Source organism: Sander vitreus, chromosome 10 (assembly GCF_031162955.1).
Source record: "Sander vitreus isolate 19-12246 chromosome 10, sanVit1, whole genome shotgun sequence".
In the NCBI taxonomy this organism is placed as follows: domain Eukaryota; kingdom Metazoa; phylum Chordata; class Actinopteri; order Perciformes; family Percidae; genus Sander; species Sander vitreus.
In genome coordinates, this window is record NC_135864.1 from 23264839 (window position 1) to 23285063 (window position 20225).

Sequence of the window (20225 nt, forward strand, 5' to 3'; positions counted from 1 at the left end):
TTAATATTTTATTGGCATGACGATGAATCACGTCACTGGAAAAATATTTGACAATGAAAATGAAGCTACTTGTTGGCACCATGGTTGTCATTGCACCCCTCGCTGAAGCTGTATTGTTGTCTAAGTAACGTATGGTCCTTCCTTAAGCAAGCACTTCCAACACACACCTTCTTTATTTAGTTGTTGAAGAACTACTTATTTTTCTTCCTTGCCTATTTTCCCGTTAGCAGCCTGCTTTTTTCTTTTTTTTTTTTTTTTTAATCTTTGAGTAAACATTGCCATTACAGTAACACATAGCCCGGCTTTACTTAAACAACTTTCTTATTTATTCTGCTCTTCCAGAACTATTTTTATTTCTATCTGGGCCTGTTTTTAATGTTAAAGTTTTTCCTATTACAGTGACTCATGGCCCTGCTTTACTCCGACCATCACTTCTAATTTGTCTGCTAAATCTTGAGTTTCAGTTAAAGAAGCAGTTTTTATCTCCTGTGGGGAACTCTGTGTTGCTGTGTGATTTTCTCCTCGCGTGTGTCCGGAGAATAAACCAAAGGTCCGTTAAAATGCAAAGCAGCCCCCTCTGCAGCCATGTGGGGGAATAGAGGCCATATTTTAGCCGCGCTCCCCGTCAGCAAAATGTTTCTGGAGGAAAGCTAATTCTACTGTGAGACTTACAGCTCTGCCAGGCGGGCCGACAGCACTCGATGCTATCAGGATTAAATTAAGGTGAATTAGAGACAAAGAGGCAGAAAGAGGGGGAAAAGAGATGATGTTAGGGCAGGGTTTTCCTCCAGCTGGGTGATCACTTCTTAGTCTTAGGTCATTGATCAGAGCAGAATAAACCAGCCAGGATTAAAGTAGACAAGAACAAAACCTATAGAGCCTATATCTCTCTCTGTGTGTGTGTGTGTGTGTGTGTGTGTGTGTGTGAGAGTAATTGAGAAAGTTTGGTTTGGTGTTTAAAATGTTACACTTGTGTTTAACAGCATTCTCTCAGCTTTTCTTTGGGAAATAATTCAAATCAAGTCTCAGTATCTCAGACTTCGCTACATCCTTTCTGAGATTAAAAGGATCATTTGCAGTTTGATCAGTGAGGGAATTTAACCCACTACCTTTTGCTTTGTGCATTTCATACTGATACAAGTCCCTTCATTTGTAAATGCTAATAATGGAGTTCACTTTTTGATTTTTACCCATTACTAGGGCTGGGCAATATATGGATATTATATCGACATTGATATATGAGGCTAAACATTGTCTTACATTTTGGATATCGTGACATCGTGTGTCGTAAGTGTGTTTTCCTGGTTTTAAAGGCTGCATTACTGTTCTTTTATTTGCCTTTACCCACTCAGTCATTATATCTTCATAACTGATGACTATCTAAAAAAAATGTCAATATTTTGTCAAAGCACCAACAGTCAACCCTACAATATCACCACAATATCGACATTGATGTATTTGGTCAAAAATAAAATCTGATATTTGATTTTCTTTATATCGCCCAGCTCTACCCACTACTATGAAAAAGGAGAAAAAAGTAGAGGTACATATAGAGCCATATGAAATATATAAATAGTTGTTACACCCTCTTCAGGATGGCCATGTCAAGCAATAATATCATTATGTATTCACTGAGAACTATTTGGCCGTTTTCAGGTTTGTAGCAGATGTGTGCAGACTGCAGCGCATGCGAGCGAAGAGAAAAGCCGCGTTGTATTTTAATTTGAGCTTAAACCCGAGCCTGGCATGGTGGAATAGTTCACCTGTATGATGTCTCCTCATCCTTTCAAAGAACTTTGTGGACTTCAGTGTCAAGGTCGCCATAGCAGCAGATAATCAACACAAATAGTGTGTGTGTGTGAAATGCACAGATGTGTTCTGAGTGGGGCTGGACCATGCAGTGAACAGTACCGGAGCTCCGCTCACATGCTCGGCCTGTGGTTGGAAGAGCTGAACTGAGCGCAGTAAAAACAAAACAAGGGAACATATATTTTTTTTTAAGACGAGATGATAGTATTTGATTTTTTTTTTATTTATTTTTTTTTATAATTGAATGACTATTTAACGATTTGAAAATCATCCCTACCCTTCTTTGAAATAAATACCATATTTCGACCACCACCATGGCACTTCTGGCATTGAAAAAAATTGCTTTACAATCGTATTCAAACCTTTGACCCCCTCCCCTACTCCTGCCACTGGGAGTTTCGTTAAGGACAAAGGTATGCCTGCAGCTTTTACTGAGTGATGCCAGTGCTCGACTACATGTAGCTTACTCATCCACAAAACGGGGAAAGCGTATGATTGTAAGACTTGAGGTATGGTGGTATTTCTTTGAGGTTTGCAAGTTCATTTCATTCCCCTGGCAGCTTTGGCTTCTTCCAAGGACGCTTGATGCGCTAAGGGGGAATTGGAAAGTGAAGGCCCCTCATGTACTCCAAAACTAATATTCAATCTTTAATAATCAATACAAATGAAAGGCTGTGGCTTGTGCTTCTGCGGCAGCGGAGGCCACACGTGAATTACATGGTCAGAATGGATTTCACCTGGCGTGTTGAGGCAGAAATCAGGCGGGACAGGAGAAAAACACAAACTGCAGTAGCTAACATGGCTAGGAGGCTAACAGCAGCTGTGTCTGTGTCTTAGCAAACACTGTATTGTCTTGTATGGATGCCTATGCACTCGCTGCAGCCAAGCAGCATCTCGGTGGTCTCGTCACGGCTGCAGACTACATACGTTGCTTTCCAAAACGTTGCTTAATGTAAGCAGACTGTGTTAGTTGGCATTCGTTTGAAGAGGATCTTTTGGCTGGTGGACAGCAGTGACGGAGGGCACCTTTTGTGGGCTTTCGTGTTCACACGCGCGTGTGGACTTCATGCAGACGTCTGCAAAGATGTTGCAGACAATGACTTCAGTCACCTGACACGGACCTGCTCAGCCGAGTGGAAGCAGGAAGTGTATTTGAGCTTCAGGTGACTAGAATTAAGAGTCAGGTAAACTGGAGTCCCTAAATTGCCTGAAGGTGTAAATAGAAGTGCAAAGGGCTGCAAGAAAGGTGCTTTTGTAAAAGTGTTGGATGGAAGCATTGTCTACAAGTATCCTATATGATCAGCAAGATCACCATCGGGGCCGGTTGATGCATTTTCTGTAGTTGGTACTGGACCAATTTTACAGCTCTTAGACTAGCCACCATGTCCCAGTCTTTGTGGCTGCAATAATGACAGCTAATTAGGCTTTAATTGTTTAGATGCTGCTTAACTGAATAGTGAGCATTGTAATATGAAGTGTTGTAATTGGTGTGTGTGTGTGTGTGTGTGTGTGTGTGTGTGTGTGTGTGTGTGTGTGTGTGTATGTGAGAGCTGCACCCAGAGGTATGTTGAGGGTTGTGACATGGTTAACTGACACCGTCTTATGATTCACTTGTGTGGGCGGGCTTCAGTCATCATCCAAAGACTCATCGTTTGTAAACTAATTCCAACATTGTAATGTGCTTTATCAGCAGACACACACACACACACACACACACTCTATTATTACACACTAATGAAAAAGAGGCCTTTGGGAATAAGGGGTTAGTTTAACGTTAGGTTTTACTGCTCCTCTTAATGCTAATCACTGTGATTATTACGCTGGTAGAATGGAGTGTGTATCTGTGTCCCAGCTGTTAAAGACACAGCAGCCACCACACACACACACACACACACACACACACACACACACACACACACGCACACGCACACATACATCTGTGTTATGGAAATGACCCCTGTGTGTATGGAGTGTTGTGTTCTGCATTGTAGCCCAGCCAATGGCTAACAACCTCACCAGGAAATTAAAAACCATAAATTCTGCTTAGTGCTGATAGCTGGTCATCACACACACAACAAACACACACACACACGCATGCTCGCACATTTGCACACTCATCCTAAGCAGCAGAGATCACACAGCCTTGGGAGGAGAGTGCAGGAATGAGAGATAAACAATACAGAAGTATACACCATTTCAGTGTGTGTAGTCTGGTTAATGTTCTGCGTGCGTGCGTGCGTGCGTGCGCGCGTGCGTGCGTGCGTGTGTCGGTGTCTAAAGCCACACTGCTGCACATGTTCCTGCATCACCATCAACACACACACAATCACACTGTACTTTATTCTGACTCAATCCCTCACACACTGCTGCCATAAATACTCACTAGAGCACCTTAGAGGTTCCTCCTGTATGTTTGTAATAAGACTTTTTTCTGAAGTCATGCTGTGTTTGGAGATGATATTCAGGATTGATTTCATGTGGTTATTAAATGGACAATGTGCCACCAGTGTGGAGGCCCAATTAGTGTTGATGGCAGTGATGGTGTACTTTCAGCCTCTCTTCCAGTTTATCTTCCTGAAGAAAGTCTCCAGCATGCCTCTGTTACTAAAACCTTCATGCACACAAGTGCTCTCTTTGGGTTGGCGTCGAAGACGGCATGTAACCAAAACTTCCCCCACTGACATTCACTGCAGCAGAAGGATTCTGATTCTGTTGGCATCAGAGGGTAATTTGTGCAAAGGCCCACTAGTGTTCTCTCTCAGCAGCTCAGGTTCTGGAGGCTCCCTGCCGCAGGTAGTCTTTTAACCCTTGTGTGGTGTTCGGGTCTGTGGGACCCGTTCTCAATGTTTGCTAAAAGAAACATTATGCTATTTATTATTTCTTCAAACTCAAACTCATTGGCCTTGGCTCATTTTCTGTGAAGATCATAAAAAAGAACTTATTTTCAATGACTGCACACGGTAGACCCCCCCCACACACACACACACACACACACACACACACACACATATCTATTACCCCCAATTTCCACCGGTTGCGGAACGGCTGCCGAGTCATTAGGTTTCCATTCAAGTCAATGTGTGTATTTCCACTGACTGCGGAACGTCTGCGTCCCTACTCCGTCCCAGCTCCGGCGGTCCGCAGCCCTCCGGAGCAGATACGCAGAGCTTTTTGCCGGACGCCGGAGAGCTCCGCAGCAATTCAACACACGGCAGATAGTGCGGGACAGGAAGTCCAGCACAGAAACAAAATAAAACATCCGGTTAATTTTCAAAGTAAAATACACCGTGCTCACGGCGGATCATATTTCCCTGCACTACACCTTGAAAACACAGCACAGAGTTGTTTCCCCTCTACTCCTCCTTGTTTTGTTTTGTGGTTCTATTCTACATGAATTCGCGAGATCTCGTGGGTCCTCGTGACTTCAGCTGTCAGTCGTGGTCGCAGCCTTTACGCAACAAATCCGGACCTAGTGGGTATTGACGGACGACGGAGCACGGAGCCGACACGCAGCGGAGCCGGTCCGCAGACGTTCCGCATCCAGTGGAAATCCGGAGTTACATATGAGGTGTTTGGGTCTACTGGACCCGAGTGTATTTAAATGTAGGTGCTATGAAACCATGTTGTCTTTCTGCACCTGCTATTCCTACACAAAGGTACAAAATTGTTACATTTCAAGCACTTTCACCTGTTCTGATTAAGTTCCAAGTAATAAGCACCAAGAAAATGAAGTGTGCAGACGGCGAGCTGCAGGTCGTGACCAACAAGGTGCAGAGGACTCCTCCAAACTTCAGGAAGGAATTTAAAGGTGACGGAGAGATTTAATATCCAGTCTGTGAGTGCTGCTGCAGTTTTCAAACCTTCAGGCTGTGAAAGAAGAAGATGATTGAAGCGGAGGACCCTCCTTCTAAATGTGCTACATCCCCACCAACTCTCTGAAGACGCTGATCATTTCACTGTAACTGGGTGTGGCTGCACAGGTGCACGGAGAAACCATTTCCTCTGCAGTGTAGTTCAGGGTGCATTTCACCCTGTGCTGGTGCTGTGAGAATTACACAGTTTCCTTTATGTCTGATTTATACATGTTAAATAGCCGCAAAAGCTGTGCAATCCTTTTTGTGAATTTGCCCGATGCACCAGAGACATTTACTGTATTTCTGTTTTCTTTGAATGTAGCTAAAGGAAATCCAGGCACATCCAGTAATTGGATTGTTCAGTGCACTTGCAGGGCTGTAGGACCTACTGTATAGGACACTTGGTGAAAGAGCTGGGTACATTTGGGTGTTTATTGTTTTGCATAATTGGACCTAAAGTAAATGTTAGATAACAGAACCTCTAGGATACACCTTGTTCTATGTGCGCCTTATGTACAGTATATTTTGACTGTTCCCACATTAGTTGATTTTCATCAATGACAAAGTCACACACACAGGCAATAGTAGGGGTTACCGTTGCACTGCAATCTTGGCTCAGAAGTCAAAATAACAGAACAGTAATTTGACCAACTAATCTTAACCTAACACACTTTTAACTGTCACACATTTCATCACCCATACACTTTCACTGTTAAATTGAATGTAGTATAGAGGTGGATGAATAATTTCCTTGTCATCATGTATGCATGTTTTTATTTTTTTTTATTTTTATTTTTTATTTTTTTTGTTTTGTCAATGTATATGTCACCATTATGTGTACCTTTTTAATGTATAGTGAATGAGTGCTGTATGACTGCTGGCTGTGTCTATGTTGGTCCTATGTTACCTGCCTAGGGACTGCAGATGAAAAGTAGTTCTTTTTACTAATTCTGGCATATTTACATGGTGTTTTTATACAACAATGTTCATAAATATGCATGGTCCCTATCAAATGAACCAATAAAATAAAAATAAAATAACTCAAGACTTACTTACTAGAGGATGGACCCGGCCCGTCGCGACCCGTCGGGCTAGGGTCGGGTTCGGACAGATATTTAGAAATGATGTTGGGGTTCGGGTAGGGCTTGGTCACATCAGCGCGATAAGGCATTGAGCATTTTAAATTTAAAACGGCTTATGTAGTGTGTTAACGTGCGCTTGTTGCCCCGTGTGCGCTGATGCCTCATCTATTGACATTTCCGAATGCCTTCCTACAGTTGCTTAATAAAACCGGGCTTTCCATACAAACAAACGTACATGTGTCATTATGAGGAAAAAAAAAGAGATTTTAACTGTCAGGCGCAGGCCGGGCTCGGACAGAAAAATGCGATCCGCACTCTATCACTTACTAACTTTTTCGGGATTTTTCAGCTCAAAGTCTTAAGTAGTTTCTCTGTCCCCTAAGGACCTTGATATGTGGGACAGGCAGTGATGAGGGATTATTCTGTCGAAACGATCGGTTATTATTATTTAAAAAATGAATAGGACTGACATTGCACACAACACACCATGCAGTTTAAAATGTGTTTACTGTGTTTATAATACCTTACCTCTTCTTCCTCAGATGAAGGCTTCTGCAGACGGAGAGGAAGACGATGATGATGAGGATGATGATGATTTCGATGAGGTTCCAGAGAAAGAAGGATATGAGCCACACATTCCAGAGCATCTACGAGCCGAGTATGGTATGAGTACAACATACACACGCATGCACACACACACACAGACACACACACACACACACACACACACACATGCGCACCTACAGACACGTGCATAAACAGTGAGGTTAAGCTACAGAAGAAGACCTGCTGCTGCCCCTAATCCTTTAAGATTCACAAACACACTTCAAAGACCAGCGTTCAGCAGCTGCTCATGTGCAGGTGACGGCTACTTACATGGCTTTATTTATACAACCGTGGTCAAAAATAGTGTGTGTGTGTGTGTGTGTGTGTGTGTGTGTGTGTGTGTGTGTTGATCATAGAGTAAGTCTCTTCACACGAACTACAAAATGAACTACAACTCTAATGAGACAAACAGGATGTCACAATTGTTAGCATGAAGCAAAATCCCACAATCTTTTTTTGAATCCGTAATAATGTAATTAAAAGATATTTTGCGAATGGCGTGTAAGTTCGGATTGGTTTGACAAAGGGCCAGCCTAGTTCTCTCATTGTTGTTTCCAGACTGACTTCAGTGGACAGTAAAACCAAATACTGACAGCAGCCATGTTTTAACACTTTAAAGCTGCATTAAGAGATGGTATGGCCACTTGAGGAGGCAGAACAAGTTGACAACATCAACGTTGTATCAGTTTATACCACATCACATGGAGTGGTGGTTGTGTCCACCCGATGAATCTAAGTCTATGGGCAGAAATATGTTGTTGTCCGAAACCGTTTTGAACAATGTAATATCATGAAATTCAGTTGCTCTGAAACTGTATTTGACCCTCACTGAAAATGAAACCCAATATTTCCACATTCAGTTCTCACGATTCAGAACGAGTTTACTGGGACACACAAAGGAAGAGCAATTGAGTGCAGATTCCCAGAACTCTGGTCTGTGTAGCCAAAGATGCTGTATAGCAAGCCAACACTTTGATAGTTTGTTTATTGGATTACATCCAAAGTTTCTGAGGGAAATGTATGTCTCTTGGGCTGCTAAATGGTCCTCTGTCACCAGCTGCTCTCTCACGTTGCCTGAGCAGGTAGAGTACCGAGGCTTGATTTCACCGAAGCAGCTGCTGCTCTGCTGGAGAAAGGTTCATCAGAGTAGCAAAACTCAATCAGATGGGGGATTTTGGTACCGTAGGACCAAAACAATGATCTGAAAGAGGCTTCAAACCCCCTGCAGAGCTGATCAGAACCATTTAGCATCACTCACAGTCATTTCATGTAGAAATATTGATTACTGAAGCAAAGCCTTACTGCCGTGTGTTGGTACACTCAGGTTGGCTTTACAGCACATGCAAAGTAATCTTGTCGTGTATCCAGAGATGAGCCTAATCAGTGTGTGGTGGTCCCCCCCGCTGCTTCTGACTGCTAACTATGAGAATGCAGCTCGGCCCTGTAATGGAGACAGATGGTTTCTTTTTCTCAAGCATGTTCCCTCCCTGTGTATCTTTTGATGGATATTGTCCTGTCAACACATCCATTTACCATCTCACACACACACACACACACACACACACACACACACACACACACACACACACAGTGTTCTGCGTTGTGTTGGACTGTATGGATCATATGTGGCCTGCAGGCAGCACTCCTTCATTAACCACCTGCAGCGTCAGCTGTGAACCGACATGCTTTTTCTAAATGTATGATGGAATTTGAATGCTGTTTCTGTCGTGATGAGCTGCAGGCCACAGTAAACAGTACAGCTCTGTCAGCCATATTCACCCATCACTCATACACTTTCAGTGTGAACTTTCCTGTGTGTGTGTCTGTGTTAATGACGCCAGAACAGAACATGTTGCAGACACGGCTGGTATTGCTGGCTCAGCCATGTTGTGGCCTTTGACCCCTGGTGAGTCTTCCCCCCCCACACCCTCACACCATTACATTCACACTGAGCCTCATCTCTACCTGAGAGCCCATCGCTCTCTGCTCCCACCTCCCTCCTTTACTAATCAATTAGATGCTAAAGTAATTAGATAGTATCTGATGAGCCCCAAACAGCTGTGTGTGTGTGTGTGTGTGTGTGTGTGTGTGTGTGTGTGTGTGTGTGTGTGTGTGTGTGTGTGTGTCTCAGGGTGATTAGTGGGCTAGGTAATGATCTACAGGGGCCATACCAAATTAACAATGCAACCTCTTTAATGAGCCCCTATTAGCCCTGCACCTAGATTCTACCCCCACTAACACACACACACACACACACACACACACACACACACACACACACACACACACACCAGCAACTAAACGAAGGCACTATCCGTTTGCTGTATTCTTCAGTCTGTGCATTTCATGAATGTTTGGTTAGGGTTAGTATCTGTTGGATTTGTTTTAAAGGGTCAGGGTTAGTATCTGTTGGATCTGTTCTAAAGGACAAGGCTGGACTCGCTCTATTCTCAAGACTATCAAATGGAGAAATCCAAACCAACAACTCATTAGTCTGTCTCTCAAAACTCCCGGACTCCCCTGCCCTGTCTGTGGCTCTCCCCAAGCCTATTGGTTCCCACCGAAATGGCAATCAAGGTTTACAAAGAGATGGTTTCATTTTGAAAAAGGCTCAGTGATGTTGTGACACACTGCACGTGGCAGATGCTCCTCTAACATAAATAAACAGTGTTTTTCTTGGGGACTAGTTTCAGCTGTGGATTAATCAGTTGGTATGCTAGTGAGAGTGTACAGCACCAGGACAGTGTACTTACACAATGTGTTGCCATGCTTCACAGAACGAAATGCTGTCAGCAAAGATAGTGATAAACAAGCATAAAGTTCCTGACTGCAGCTCATCCGAGCTCCCAGCATCTGGTCAGAACTGTACTATAACTGCAGAGATCGGCCTGTCCACTGGGAGCTCAAATTTGGTCAATGTTGACAGCCAATGTTTGTTGAGGTGTTGGCCTTTTAAAGGATAGATGCTAACATTAGCTGTTTTTTATTAGTGGAAACATCTCCACAGAAGAGACACCAGTGTCAGACAGACAACAGCTGGGGGAACCAATGATACAGATACATCTTTTTGGTGGTCAAGCCTTCTACCCACCTGCTTCATGAGGATGCACAGGTGGTTTTCTCCATGTCACTTTCTGTTCAAGTGAGCAGTCAACGCAGGCTGTAGGGAGAGTGTGAAATCAGGCGGCTTTAAAATGCACACTAGTGGATAATATCTAACAATATATTAGATCTGATTCTAAAATGAATGTCTGGGAGGATATTTCTCAGTAGTATGTCACCATTCCTCTATTATTCGTTTGCTTCCTGTCCTCCTCGGACACTTCCTCTCAGCTAGTGGATCACATTCATCATTTCCTCTCTTTCTTTTCTCCTCATTTCTTCCAGTGTTCATTCATTCGAAGAAAGCCTGGCTCTGCTCTCTCTCTCTCTCTCTTTCTCTCTCTCTCTCTCTCTTTCTTCCCCTCCTGTCCTGTTCTGTCATTCTGATTATCAGTCCTCTTATCCCTCTCTCTGCTGTCAGGACACTATCTCTCTTTTTCTCGAATTAACATTTTAATTACAGGCCCTGCTTAACCCCAGAAAATCAATACCTCTTTCCGCCTTTCCTCTCTCTTGCGCTCTCTCCCTCAAACCCCCCTTAACCCCCTTTTTCTCTCTCTTTCTCTAACATTCTCCCCCCCCCCCACCACCACCACACACACACACACACACACACACACACACACACACACACACACACACACACACACACACACACTCTATACACATTTCCTCCATTGATCTGTGGTTAACATCCAGACAAACCTCGGCCATGTGGCGGCTTGAAAAGAGATTGAGTCGGGATTTCACCATCTGACAAAGAGAGGGAGAGAGAGCGAGAGGGAGGAAGAGGGAGGGATGGAGGAAGGAGGAAAGGGTGACGTGGTGAGACATGCCATTACTTTGGTCAGTTCTTCTTCAAAATCACCGTACTTTGGAAGTTGAAATGATGTAAGGCATGTAAACATTTCAACATGTATAAAATGCAGAGTTTAACTGCACAGCAGACGCTAGCGCCGACAACAAGGGCACAAACAGCTGTGACTCGTTATCCATGTTGAATTAACCTCCGGTAGTCACGGCTGATGTCTGTTTTCTTCCATAAAGGGTCACTTGATAGGGGCATGACCAATCAGAGAAGGACATGGCGAGACTGATAAGACCCAATCAGAGTGACTCTGGGTGTCTGCGTCATTGTTTCCAAATGTCTCAATTTGTGTCCGTCCAGACTACAATACTACCTGGAGTTTACAAAGTTAAATGAGTTGGCAGCGTTTCCAAAGGTCTCTGTTGTAAGCCTGAGAGACTCTTCTTCTCTTTTATACTTCACCAACTTTCTGCACTAGTTGTCAGACAGTTTGACTGTTTTGTGTGTAAACAGTTTTGTAATTAAAGCAGTAGAGTAAATATGCAGACGGGCTGTCTTCCTGTTCAAACAGAACAAGGCAGATCATGCGTGCGTGTTGGCCCGTGGCAGTGACTGACTCTCTGATCTCCAGCTCAGCCCTCATAATGTGTGGGATCAGCTTACTGCTGCCCTCTGACCTCACCTGCAAGTCTGCTCAGTCCCCAGAGCCTGCTGACCACACACACACACACACACACACACACACACACACACACACACACACACACACACACACAATTGTCTGTTCAACATGAAGAGACAAACAGAATATCACTAATGTTAATGTAAATGTAGTAAGGATGTGTAGATGTCTGGACCGGATGGTGGTTCGACTGCAGCCCAGCGTTCAGGATGATCCTGACCTCTGGTCTCTGTTGGTCTGCAGGTCTCGATCCAGCTCCGTCCGCCTCCACAGCACCGCCTCCTGCTACAAGACCTGCAGCTGCACCTCTTCCGTCCTCCTCCACCTCCTCCTCCTCCAGGCGGCTGAAGCGACTCATAGAGGAGGAGCAGGACCCAACATGTGCGGCGGCCACGCTACACCACCTCAGACAGAGCCTGCCTCTGCCCGCTGAGTCCAGGTACACCTGCTGTAGTCCTGTCACTCTCCCTCCACCTGTCCTCATCTCTCATCCTTCTGCTCTGTTCACCGCCTGTCCTTCTACCTCACACACCACATTTACATTCACTTCATTAATAATAAGAACAAAATATATATAAAAAATATAATATGTCTAAGAGGAGAGAGGATATTGTTGCAATGTGGTTGTACAATGTGTGATTTAAAGCCTTTTACAAGTTGGATGCCCTTAATCCTGAAGCCTTGGCGCGTTAATGAAGCACAACTGGAGAAGAGAAACTGTGTAAGCATTGCTTCAGTGTTGAGCCAGTGTGGCTCTACTCAGTCATCACAGTTCAGGTTGTTCTTCAAACAGATGATGATGTGAATCAGTCTCACTGCCCGCTTTCTTAGAAACATTCAGTTGGAACAGGTCTGGTTCAGTCTTCGAAACTTTCTATTCCGGGGAAAAAGTCCATTTAATCATGAACATTAAAATGAAAACACAGGTACTTGAGCCTAAATGGAGTGATCATGTTGTGAGTCGTTGCTATTAATCATACAGCATCGTTTAAGACTTCATTAGAGATCGGCCATGATGTGTAAGGGCCGCAGTCAATCCATACACTTTAATAATACTTTGACTGCGCTTTATAAACACATGCATTATGTATGGAGAGTTGTCAGAGCGGAGGGGGAGCGGGAGGGGGGGCTGCCTTATAGAATGCTGAAGGGCACCTCGGCAGTGCCAGCAGGTGGACTGTACCTGCAACAGTCCACTCTGTACTCTGTAATATTAATGGACAAAGCATCCGGTTCGGCGAAGTGCTGCAAATGCGGAAGTGCCTTAAACCTGCATTCTATCTGAATTCCAGCAGGGGGCGACACGTGCGGTTGCAAAAGGAGGTCGGTTTCTGTAGAAGTCAATGAGAAAGTAACCCACTTCTCACTTGATTTATTACCTCAGTAAACATTTTCATAATGAGTTTATGGTCTCAATCGCTAGTTTGAAGTCTTCTGCAACACAGAATGATGTTCATTTTTTGAATTATGGTCTCGTTGATTTTAAAATCGGCGATAAAGCAGGGGGTGTTTTAGGGCGTGGCTATGATGTGATTGCCAGTGAAAGTGTGTAACGTCACGTAGAGCGTAAGCAGCTCCTCCCTCTCGTCTAAAATCATCACATCCGCAACCAGGATGGCTGCGCCCGTAACGGCAAACTCGACGACTCACAGCAGATCTCCACAAACCAATGGGTGACGTCACACATGCTATGTCCATTAATATTACACAGTTTATGCTCGGTCTGTACGGGGCCTTGAACCGGTGACCCTCCTGTCCCCAAGCCACGCCCCCACAGATGGAGCTACTGCCACCCAGTAAGACTTTCAGTATATTTAGAAAGTGGCACTACAGATGTGTGTCTGACTCGTGCCCATCTCACGTGCTGAAGCACCCCTAAACTTGATCCTTGCACCCCTAAAAAATAATAGCTAAAAGAAACAAAAACTCTGGGGGCCAGATGTACTAACGCTTTTACGCCCACTTCAGGCGTATTGGTTTCGCAACGTGCACGTAAAAGCATGGCGAGGTATGTACAAACAGGCCGCACTGAGGTAAAAGCGCAGACTGCCTGTCGCGGGGACCGAAAATGGCAAATTGCGTATTTCTGTGCCATGCATATACATTCACGGGAGGGTCAAGGGGAAAGCGGGAGTTTCCCATAAAGAGATGGGAGGGGAAGCGTAAAGTGCGCCTAATTATGTATTCCGCGGTATGTACAAAAACCTCCCGCAAGCGGGTTTCCTCGCATACGCCTCCTGGTGAAATGGCAGCAGTAATCCGAGCAAGACGAAGACATAGGCCAAGGTGCCGAGCCGAAAGGATGTTTGCCCACGAGGATCACACCTTTTCAGTTGAGTGAACACGAAATCATTAAGCGTTACAGATTAAGCAGCCATGCAATATTACAGTTACTGGAAGAAATCAAAGATGACACTGAATCTCAGACTCAGCGTTCAAATTCCATTCCAGCAGTTGTTAAACTCCTCGCTACATTACACATATTGGCATCAGGATCATTTCAAACAGTCATAGCATCAGCAGTGGGAATATCGCAGTCTGCACTCAGCCGTATCATAGCACAAGTACTACAATTTACGGTATAGTGGGTGGAGAAAGGCGCCGATTGCCCGATGAACTGCAGGTTTGGTAAATACGACGTAAGCTGAAGTATCACAGCGTGCGCTTTCTGCGGGTTGGCCATGGCGCTGAGACGCTACATTCACAAATGTACCTACATCTGGCCCTGGGAATACCCCAGCATCGTGAAACTAAACCCAGAATCTAGATGCCGAGATCATTCAGAAACAAATTCAGATCCATTTTCTGAAAATAGTTCTTGTCAGCCATCAGTCAAAAGTGCACGAATCTCAAATTTTCAAACGTTATTAATACTGCATTGTGGAAATGTCTGCTTTTCCATGGATACATATCCGATTTTATTTGTAATACCACCTCACCTTTGTAGTAATGGCTACATGGCTCAGTTAAAGTAATTTTTTTATAGAAATGTTGGTGTCTTTCTAGTTACATAATTCAGTGTTTCCCCTGCCATGATGGTCCAAAAGTATGTTTAAATGCACAGTTAGCACAGTAGAAAAATGTTTTTTAAAAATGACGTTAAAAGGGTGCCATGCACCCCTAAAGCTCTGATCCTAGAATCGCCCATGGTTAATGTCACTTTGTAGTTCAAGCAGTTCAGATGTATTTCCCTGTGTATTCCTCCTCTGTACGGATCAGACCCACAGTGTACTGTCCAGGGGCTCCGACCTCGTGTATGAAAAGGTGTCACACTCGGAGTGGAATTTGTCTGTGCATGACGTCTGTTTCTCTCGTCTGTCCTCCTGCAGCAGCTCCTCTCGGTCCGGCTCAGACCGGAAGGCTGCTGACGCTCCGGTGGTTCCATTCGGCCTGGACCTGTACTACTGGGGCCAGGAGCAGCCTAACGCTGGCAAGATCATCAAGTAACGCACACACGCACACGCACACACGCACACGCACACGCACACACGCACACGTGTCACATGACTGTACAGTTCAGTAGGACGTGTGTTTTCTAATATAACAGTAGAATTATAATCCGTCGTGGCATTTCTTTGTTAGTAACTGAATGTGTAGACATTTGTTTCAGTATTTCATTAGTGTGCGTGTTCTATCAGATAAAGGATGTATGTTGTTTTTATAACAATTATAATTTATGAAAGACTTTTATGACTGTTTTTTTTACGCCTGCGGATCCCTGCTGGTCCTGTGTCTCGTCCCTGTGCAGGTCGGCCTCTCAGCATCAGTTCTGGGTTCCCATTGATGTGGATGAGGAGCGGGAGAACAAGGAGCTGCAGGCAGAGAGCCGGAGCAGATACATCTCCTTCCCCGGGAGCTTCACTCCGGTCAGTCATCACTGCAGAGCCCCGGTTGGCGGGGGGAAGCTGTGCCAGAGACAGGACCGCCTCAAGGTACCAGCTACACTTCCTGCAGGTCTCTATCTGTCCCCCGTGCTGTTAGGGTGTGTGTTTGAGCCGTGACTGTGTGTCCCGCTGCAGTGTCCCTTCCATGGGCCCATCGTTCCTCGAGACCAGGAGGGCCGACCCTGCAGGCAGGAGGACCGACTGAGGGAGGAGCAGGAGGAGAGGAGGAAGAGGGAGGAGCAGCCTGGTGAGGAGCCATGCACTCACACTACTGGAAGAGTCACAGAGAGGGACAGGGTCCAGCTGCAGCCACACTGCCAATCACTCACACACCTTCAAATCTAAAAGTGAAACCACAGTGAAGAGGGGGCACTGCAGCCGAAGCCAAAACACTTCCTGTTGATCAAGTAACATCCAATAGCTACTTATGTATTACATTGGCCAAGTGGAATAAGCAGTTGGCTTTTAAGACTGTCACTACAAACAGCCATCAGAATGGAATCTCCAACTAAAGCTAGTAAGACCGTAAGATATGTTAAAAAGCTTTGGAAAAAGCAAGTAGGTAAACCTTGAGTTTTTGTTTCCAACTTTCACTCTCAGTAATATAATACATTACTGTTTTTTATTCCTCAAAGTCTACTTACTACTAGAGCTGGGCGATATGGAAAAAAATCTAATATCACGATATTTTTGACAAAATACCTTAATGTCTATACTGTGGCGATATTGTAGTGTGACTATTGGTGCTTTCACAAAATATTAACACAATGAGTTTTGATCATTAATCACCAATAATGTGGATACAATGACTAAGTGGGTAAAGGCAAATAATAGAAAAGCTAGAACAGTTTACCAAGTTCAGAAAATGACATCACTTTGCCGTAATGCAGCCTCTAAAACCAGGAAAAGACCACTTGTGTCATATCACGATATCCAAAAATTAAGACAATATCTAGTCTCATATATCGATGTCGATATAATATCGATATATTGCCCAGCCCTACTAACTACCTTTTTGTGTGGCTTCCACCACCTTTCTCGTGGTCTGAGGAAGACCACTGCTTGTGGTATATGTACTGTAGTTATACAAAATGTTATTTCTCACGGGTAGTTTGACAAAGAAAAACATGACTCGTCTCCACTTTCTAGCCTTCTCAAGAGCTTTTTAGCATTAACTCTTTAGTTTGCTCACTTTCTTGACACATAATCAGTAAATCATGGTGAGCATACTCCCTTTTTATGGAGATTTTGGCCACAGTGGTTTGCTCTGTGAGGAAGACGCCGTTGATTGCGGGGAACAAACTGTGAGCTTTGATGGATAGACAGCTATGAGTTTGTGTTTTCCTTTTTGTGCACCAATAATACAGCTGATCTTGTGTGTGTGTGTGTATGTGTGTGTGTGTGGCATGCCATCCAGTGAGTTGTGAAATAGCATCTTTTGTTACCAACTGCACTATTGATCCATGAGTCAATCTCACACACGCACACACACAGCGGGTGTGGGGGGGGAGCAGTGGCCTGAATGAGCTGATGGCCTCAGCTTTCTCACACACCAACAGCCACAGGTAAATTGTGTGTGTGTGTGTGTGTGTGTGTGTGTGTGTGTGTGTGTGTGTGTGTGTGTGTGTGTGTGTGTGTGTGTGTGTGTGTGGGGAAGTTAAACAGGCAGTGGGGGACATTGTAAAGGTCATCTCAAACCAGTTGTCATAGCGACAGACATGGCTGTCTCTAGACCCTGGTCAAAGGATCAGTAGTGTTGTTTCACTGAGTGAGCGTTTGGGAGACTGGAGCATCTGGGAGCAGCGGGCCAGTTTGGCTGGTGAGGGGTCGGGGGTGCAGTGGGGTACAGCATGGAGCTCCTAATGACAGATGAAGAGGAGCAGCTGGCTGTATTGCAGAGGTGTGGTTGGGTTCACTTTAAGGGTCCTCCTCCTTATAGTGACCATCCAAACATGCTGCCACTGTACGGTACGCAGCAGCGTTTATTTCAGTCCAAAAACTGAATGCAGGGGGAGCAGAGTGTTGCTTCAGGTGCCGCTGACATGATGAACTATGATCCAGGAAGTGCAGTTAGTGTATTACACCCAGAAGTCAGCAGGGCCTGTGTTTGTACCGTTTACAGTAGAGATACGGAGTTCACATTACAGAGTACTCCACCTGTAATCTGACCTGCAAGTGATGTGACACACAGCTGTCCGGACTTCTTAGCATGTCTTCATCTCTGCTGCTAAAGCTCTCAAACTGGACACTGAGCTCCAATCACAGGAGATTTACTTTAGTAGCTGTTATTCACCTGTGGAGGTGGGCGTGGTCTGCAATCAGCTGCAGTAGAGAGAGGTGTGGGGATAGATCAGGAGAGCAGTGCCAGGTGAGTTAATTGTTTCAGCTGATCGTTGTACTAATTAAACTCTCCCTTTTATATGCAGTAGCGTGCTGGACCTTCAAATGACTGCCGCACGACTCAGAGACACAACACTGGGCTGTGAGATGTTGTTTTGTTGGTTCTTTGTTAAAACGTTGTGAGCAACGGGGCTGTGATCCTGCCAGTAGCCAGGCAGACGGCGGCACACGGTTGGTGGTCATAAAGTTGTGTTAAAAGTGTGATCAGTCAGAATAAACATTGTTGCCTGTAAATGGTCTGTCTGGGCTCTGATCTGTGCTGAGGGTAAACCACGGTGGGAGCGAGTTCTGCTACATCACCTTTGAATCATCTCACACACACACACACACACACACACACACACACACACACACACACACACACACACACAGAGACAGACACACAGACCCTGGCTGGAAGGATTCAGAGGTGTTGACAGAGAAGAGAGTCCTGCTGCAATACTGATTACATGTAGTTTTATTTAAGCAGGGACAGTGTGCAATTGAACATTAACCTTGTATAAGAACAAGAAGAGATGCATTGCACCAGGTTGTGGTACAAGTGCTATTTTCCGCCGGTAGTCCCTGGGCAGGTCAGTAAAACAATAAATATTCAATACAGTGCAGTACAAAGTACAAAACAAGTCTTTCTCTCTTCTTTTCTTAATTTTTTCTTTATTTCTTTTCTTTTTCATGTTATTTTGTATTTTCTTTCTTTCTCAAACTTCTCTAAGATCACAACAACAAAGTGATAGAAGACACACACACACACACACACACACACACACACACACACACACACACACATTCACATTGTAAATGCAGCTGCTCCTCTTTTGGCATTAATGAGTCCCCTAAATACACCAGCTGCTTTTCAATTACTGCTCCGCCTGTGTGTGTGTGTGTGTGTGTGTGTGTGTGTGTGTGTGTGTGTGTGTGTGTGTAAAATGAGGGATAGTTGAAGGTCCAGTCAGACCCAGGGTCAGACCGGCTGATTAATAACCCCCCCCCCCCCCCCACCTTCCCACACACACACACACACACACACACACACACACACACACACACACACACACTGAGCTGGGGTCAGCGTTTTGACAGAGTGGAGCGCCCATCACAATCACAGTGTAATTACTTTGCATTACTGCAGCTTTATCTCTAATTCCAGCGCAGTAGGTCATTAACTAGACGCGTCTCTTCCTTTAGACGGCGGTTACTCGGATCGCAGACGCAGAATTATGGCATTACACTTTTCATTAACACCACTATTTGATCCAAATGAGGATGCACTGTTTACTACGTGTGCTCTGTAAAGCTGTGGGCTCAGTGATGTTATCAGCTGTAATGACTTCATTACACTTTTCATCACGTGAATTTTTGTTCAAGTTTCAGTCGGTGAGAGAGAGCGAGAGAGAGCTGTTTGAACAGGAGACTGACGCAGCTGCTCTGTGAAGTCATGTTGCTACTTTTCGAATAGATTCAGTCCAATCTGAGATTTGTATAACACACGCAAACATAAAGTATTGTAGAACCTGCTGAAACTATGACACGTTTACCAGCTCAAATCACACCAGGACCCCGGAGCTTTGAATGAAAGCCACGTCTTACCTTATCCTTAGTATGTTGTGTGTTTCCCCCAGAGCCATGGATGAAACATTCTGGAGATTCAAAGGATGTCTTTCTGTTGCAGACTGGCGAGATGCAGAGCTGATGCGAGACATCGAAGCGGCGACAGGAGAAGACCTGGGTTCTGACCGGGTGGGGAAAAAAGGGAAAGGAAAGAAGAAGAAGAAATACCCCAACCTGAGCGACCTGAAGCAGAGCGCCAACACGTCCCGCTCCAGGCTGGAGAAAAAAGTCTTCAACAAGTACGTCACTTCCTGTCCCTGCAGGAACAGCATTTTCTTTTTTTTTTACCGCTTGAGTATTTCTGAATTCACAACGTTGCAGCGTGCAATACTTGATATTAACCAAAAGTCACCAAAACACTTTTGTGTCGTCGTTGGCAGAGCAGACGCT

The 20225-nt window shown here is 44.7% G+C and overlaps 1 protein-coding gene across 2 annotated transcripts in view; it reads left to right on the plus strand.

Moving 5' to 3' along the window:
- uvssa (UV-stimulated scaffold protein A) overlaps positions 1-20225 on the plus strand; it is a 37794-nt gene that overhangs the window by 16635 nt on the left and 934 nt on the right. For both annotated transcript variants that reach the window (XM_078261006.1, XM_078261005.1), the window contains exons 9-14: positions 7288-7408; positions 12187-12382; positions 15273-15386; positions 15692-15875; positions 15963-16074; positions 19897-20074. In XM_078261006.1, coding sequence (XP_078117132.1) covers positions 7288-7408; positions 12187-12382; positions 15273-15386; positions 15692-15875; positions 15963-16074; positions 19897-20074 — 905 coding nt within the window. The remainder of the gene's footprint in view (positions 1-7287; positions 7409-12186; positions 12383-15272; positions 15387-15691; positions 15876-15962; positions 16075-19896; positions 20075-20225) is intronic.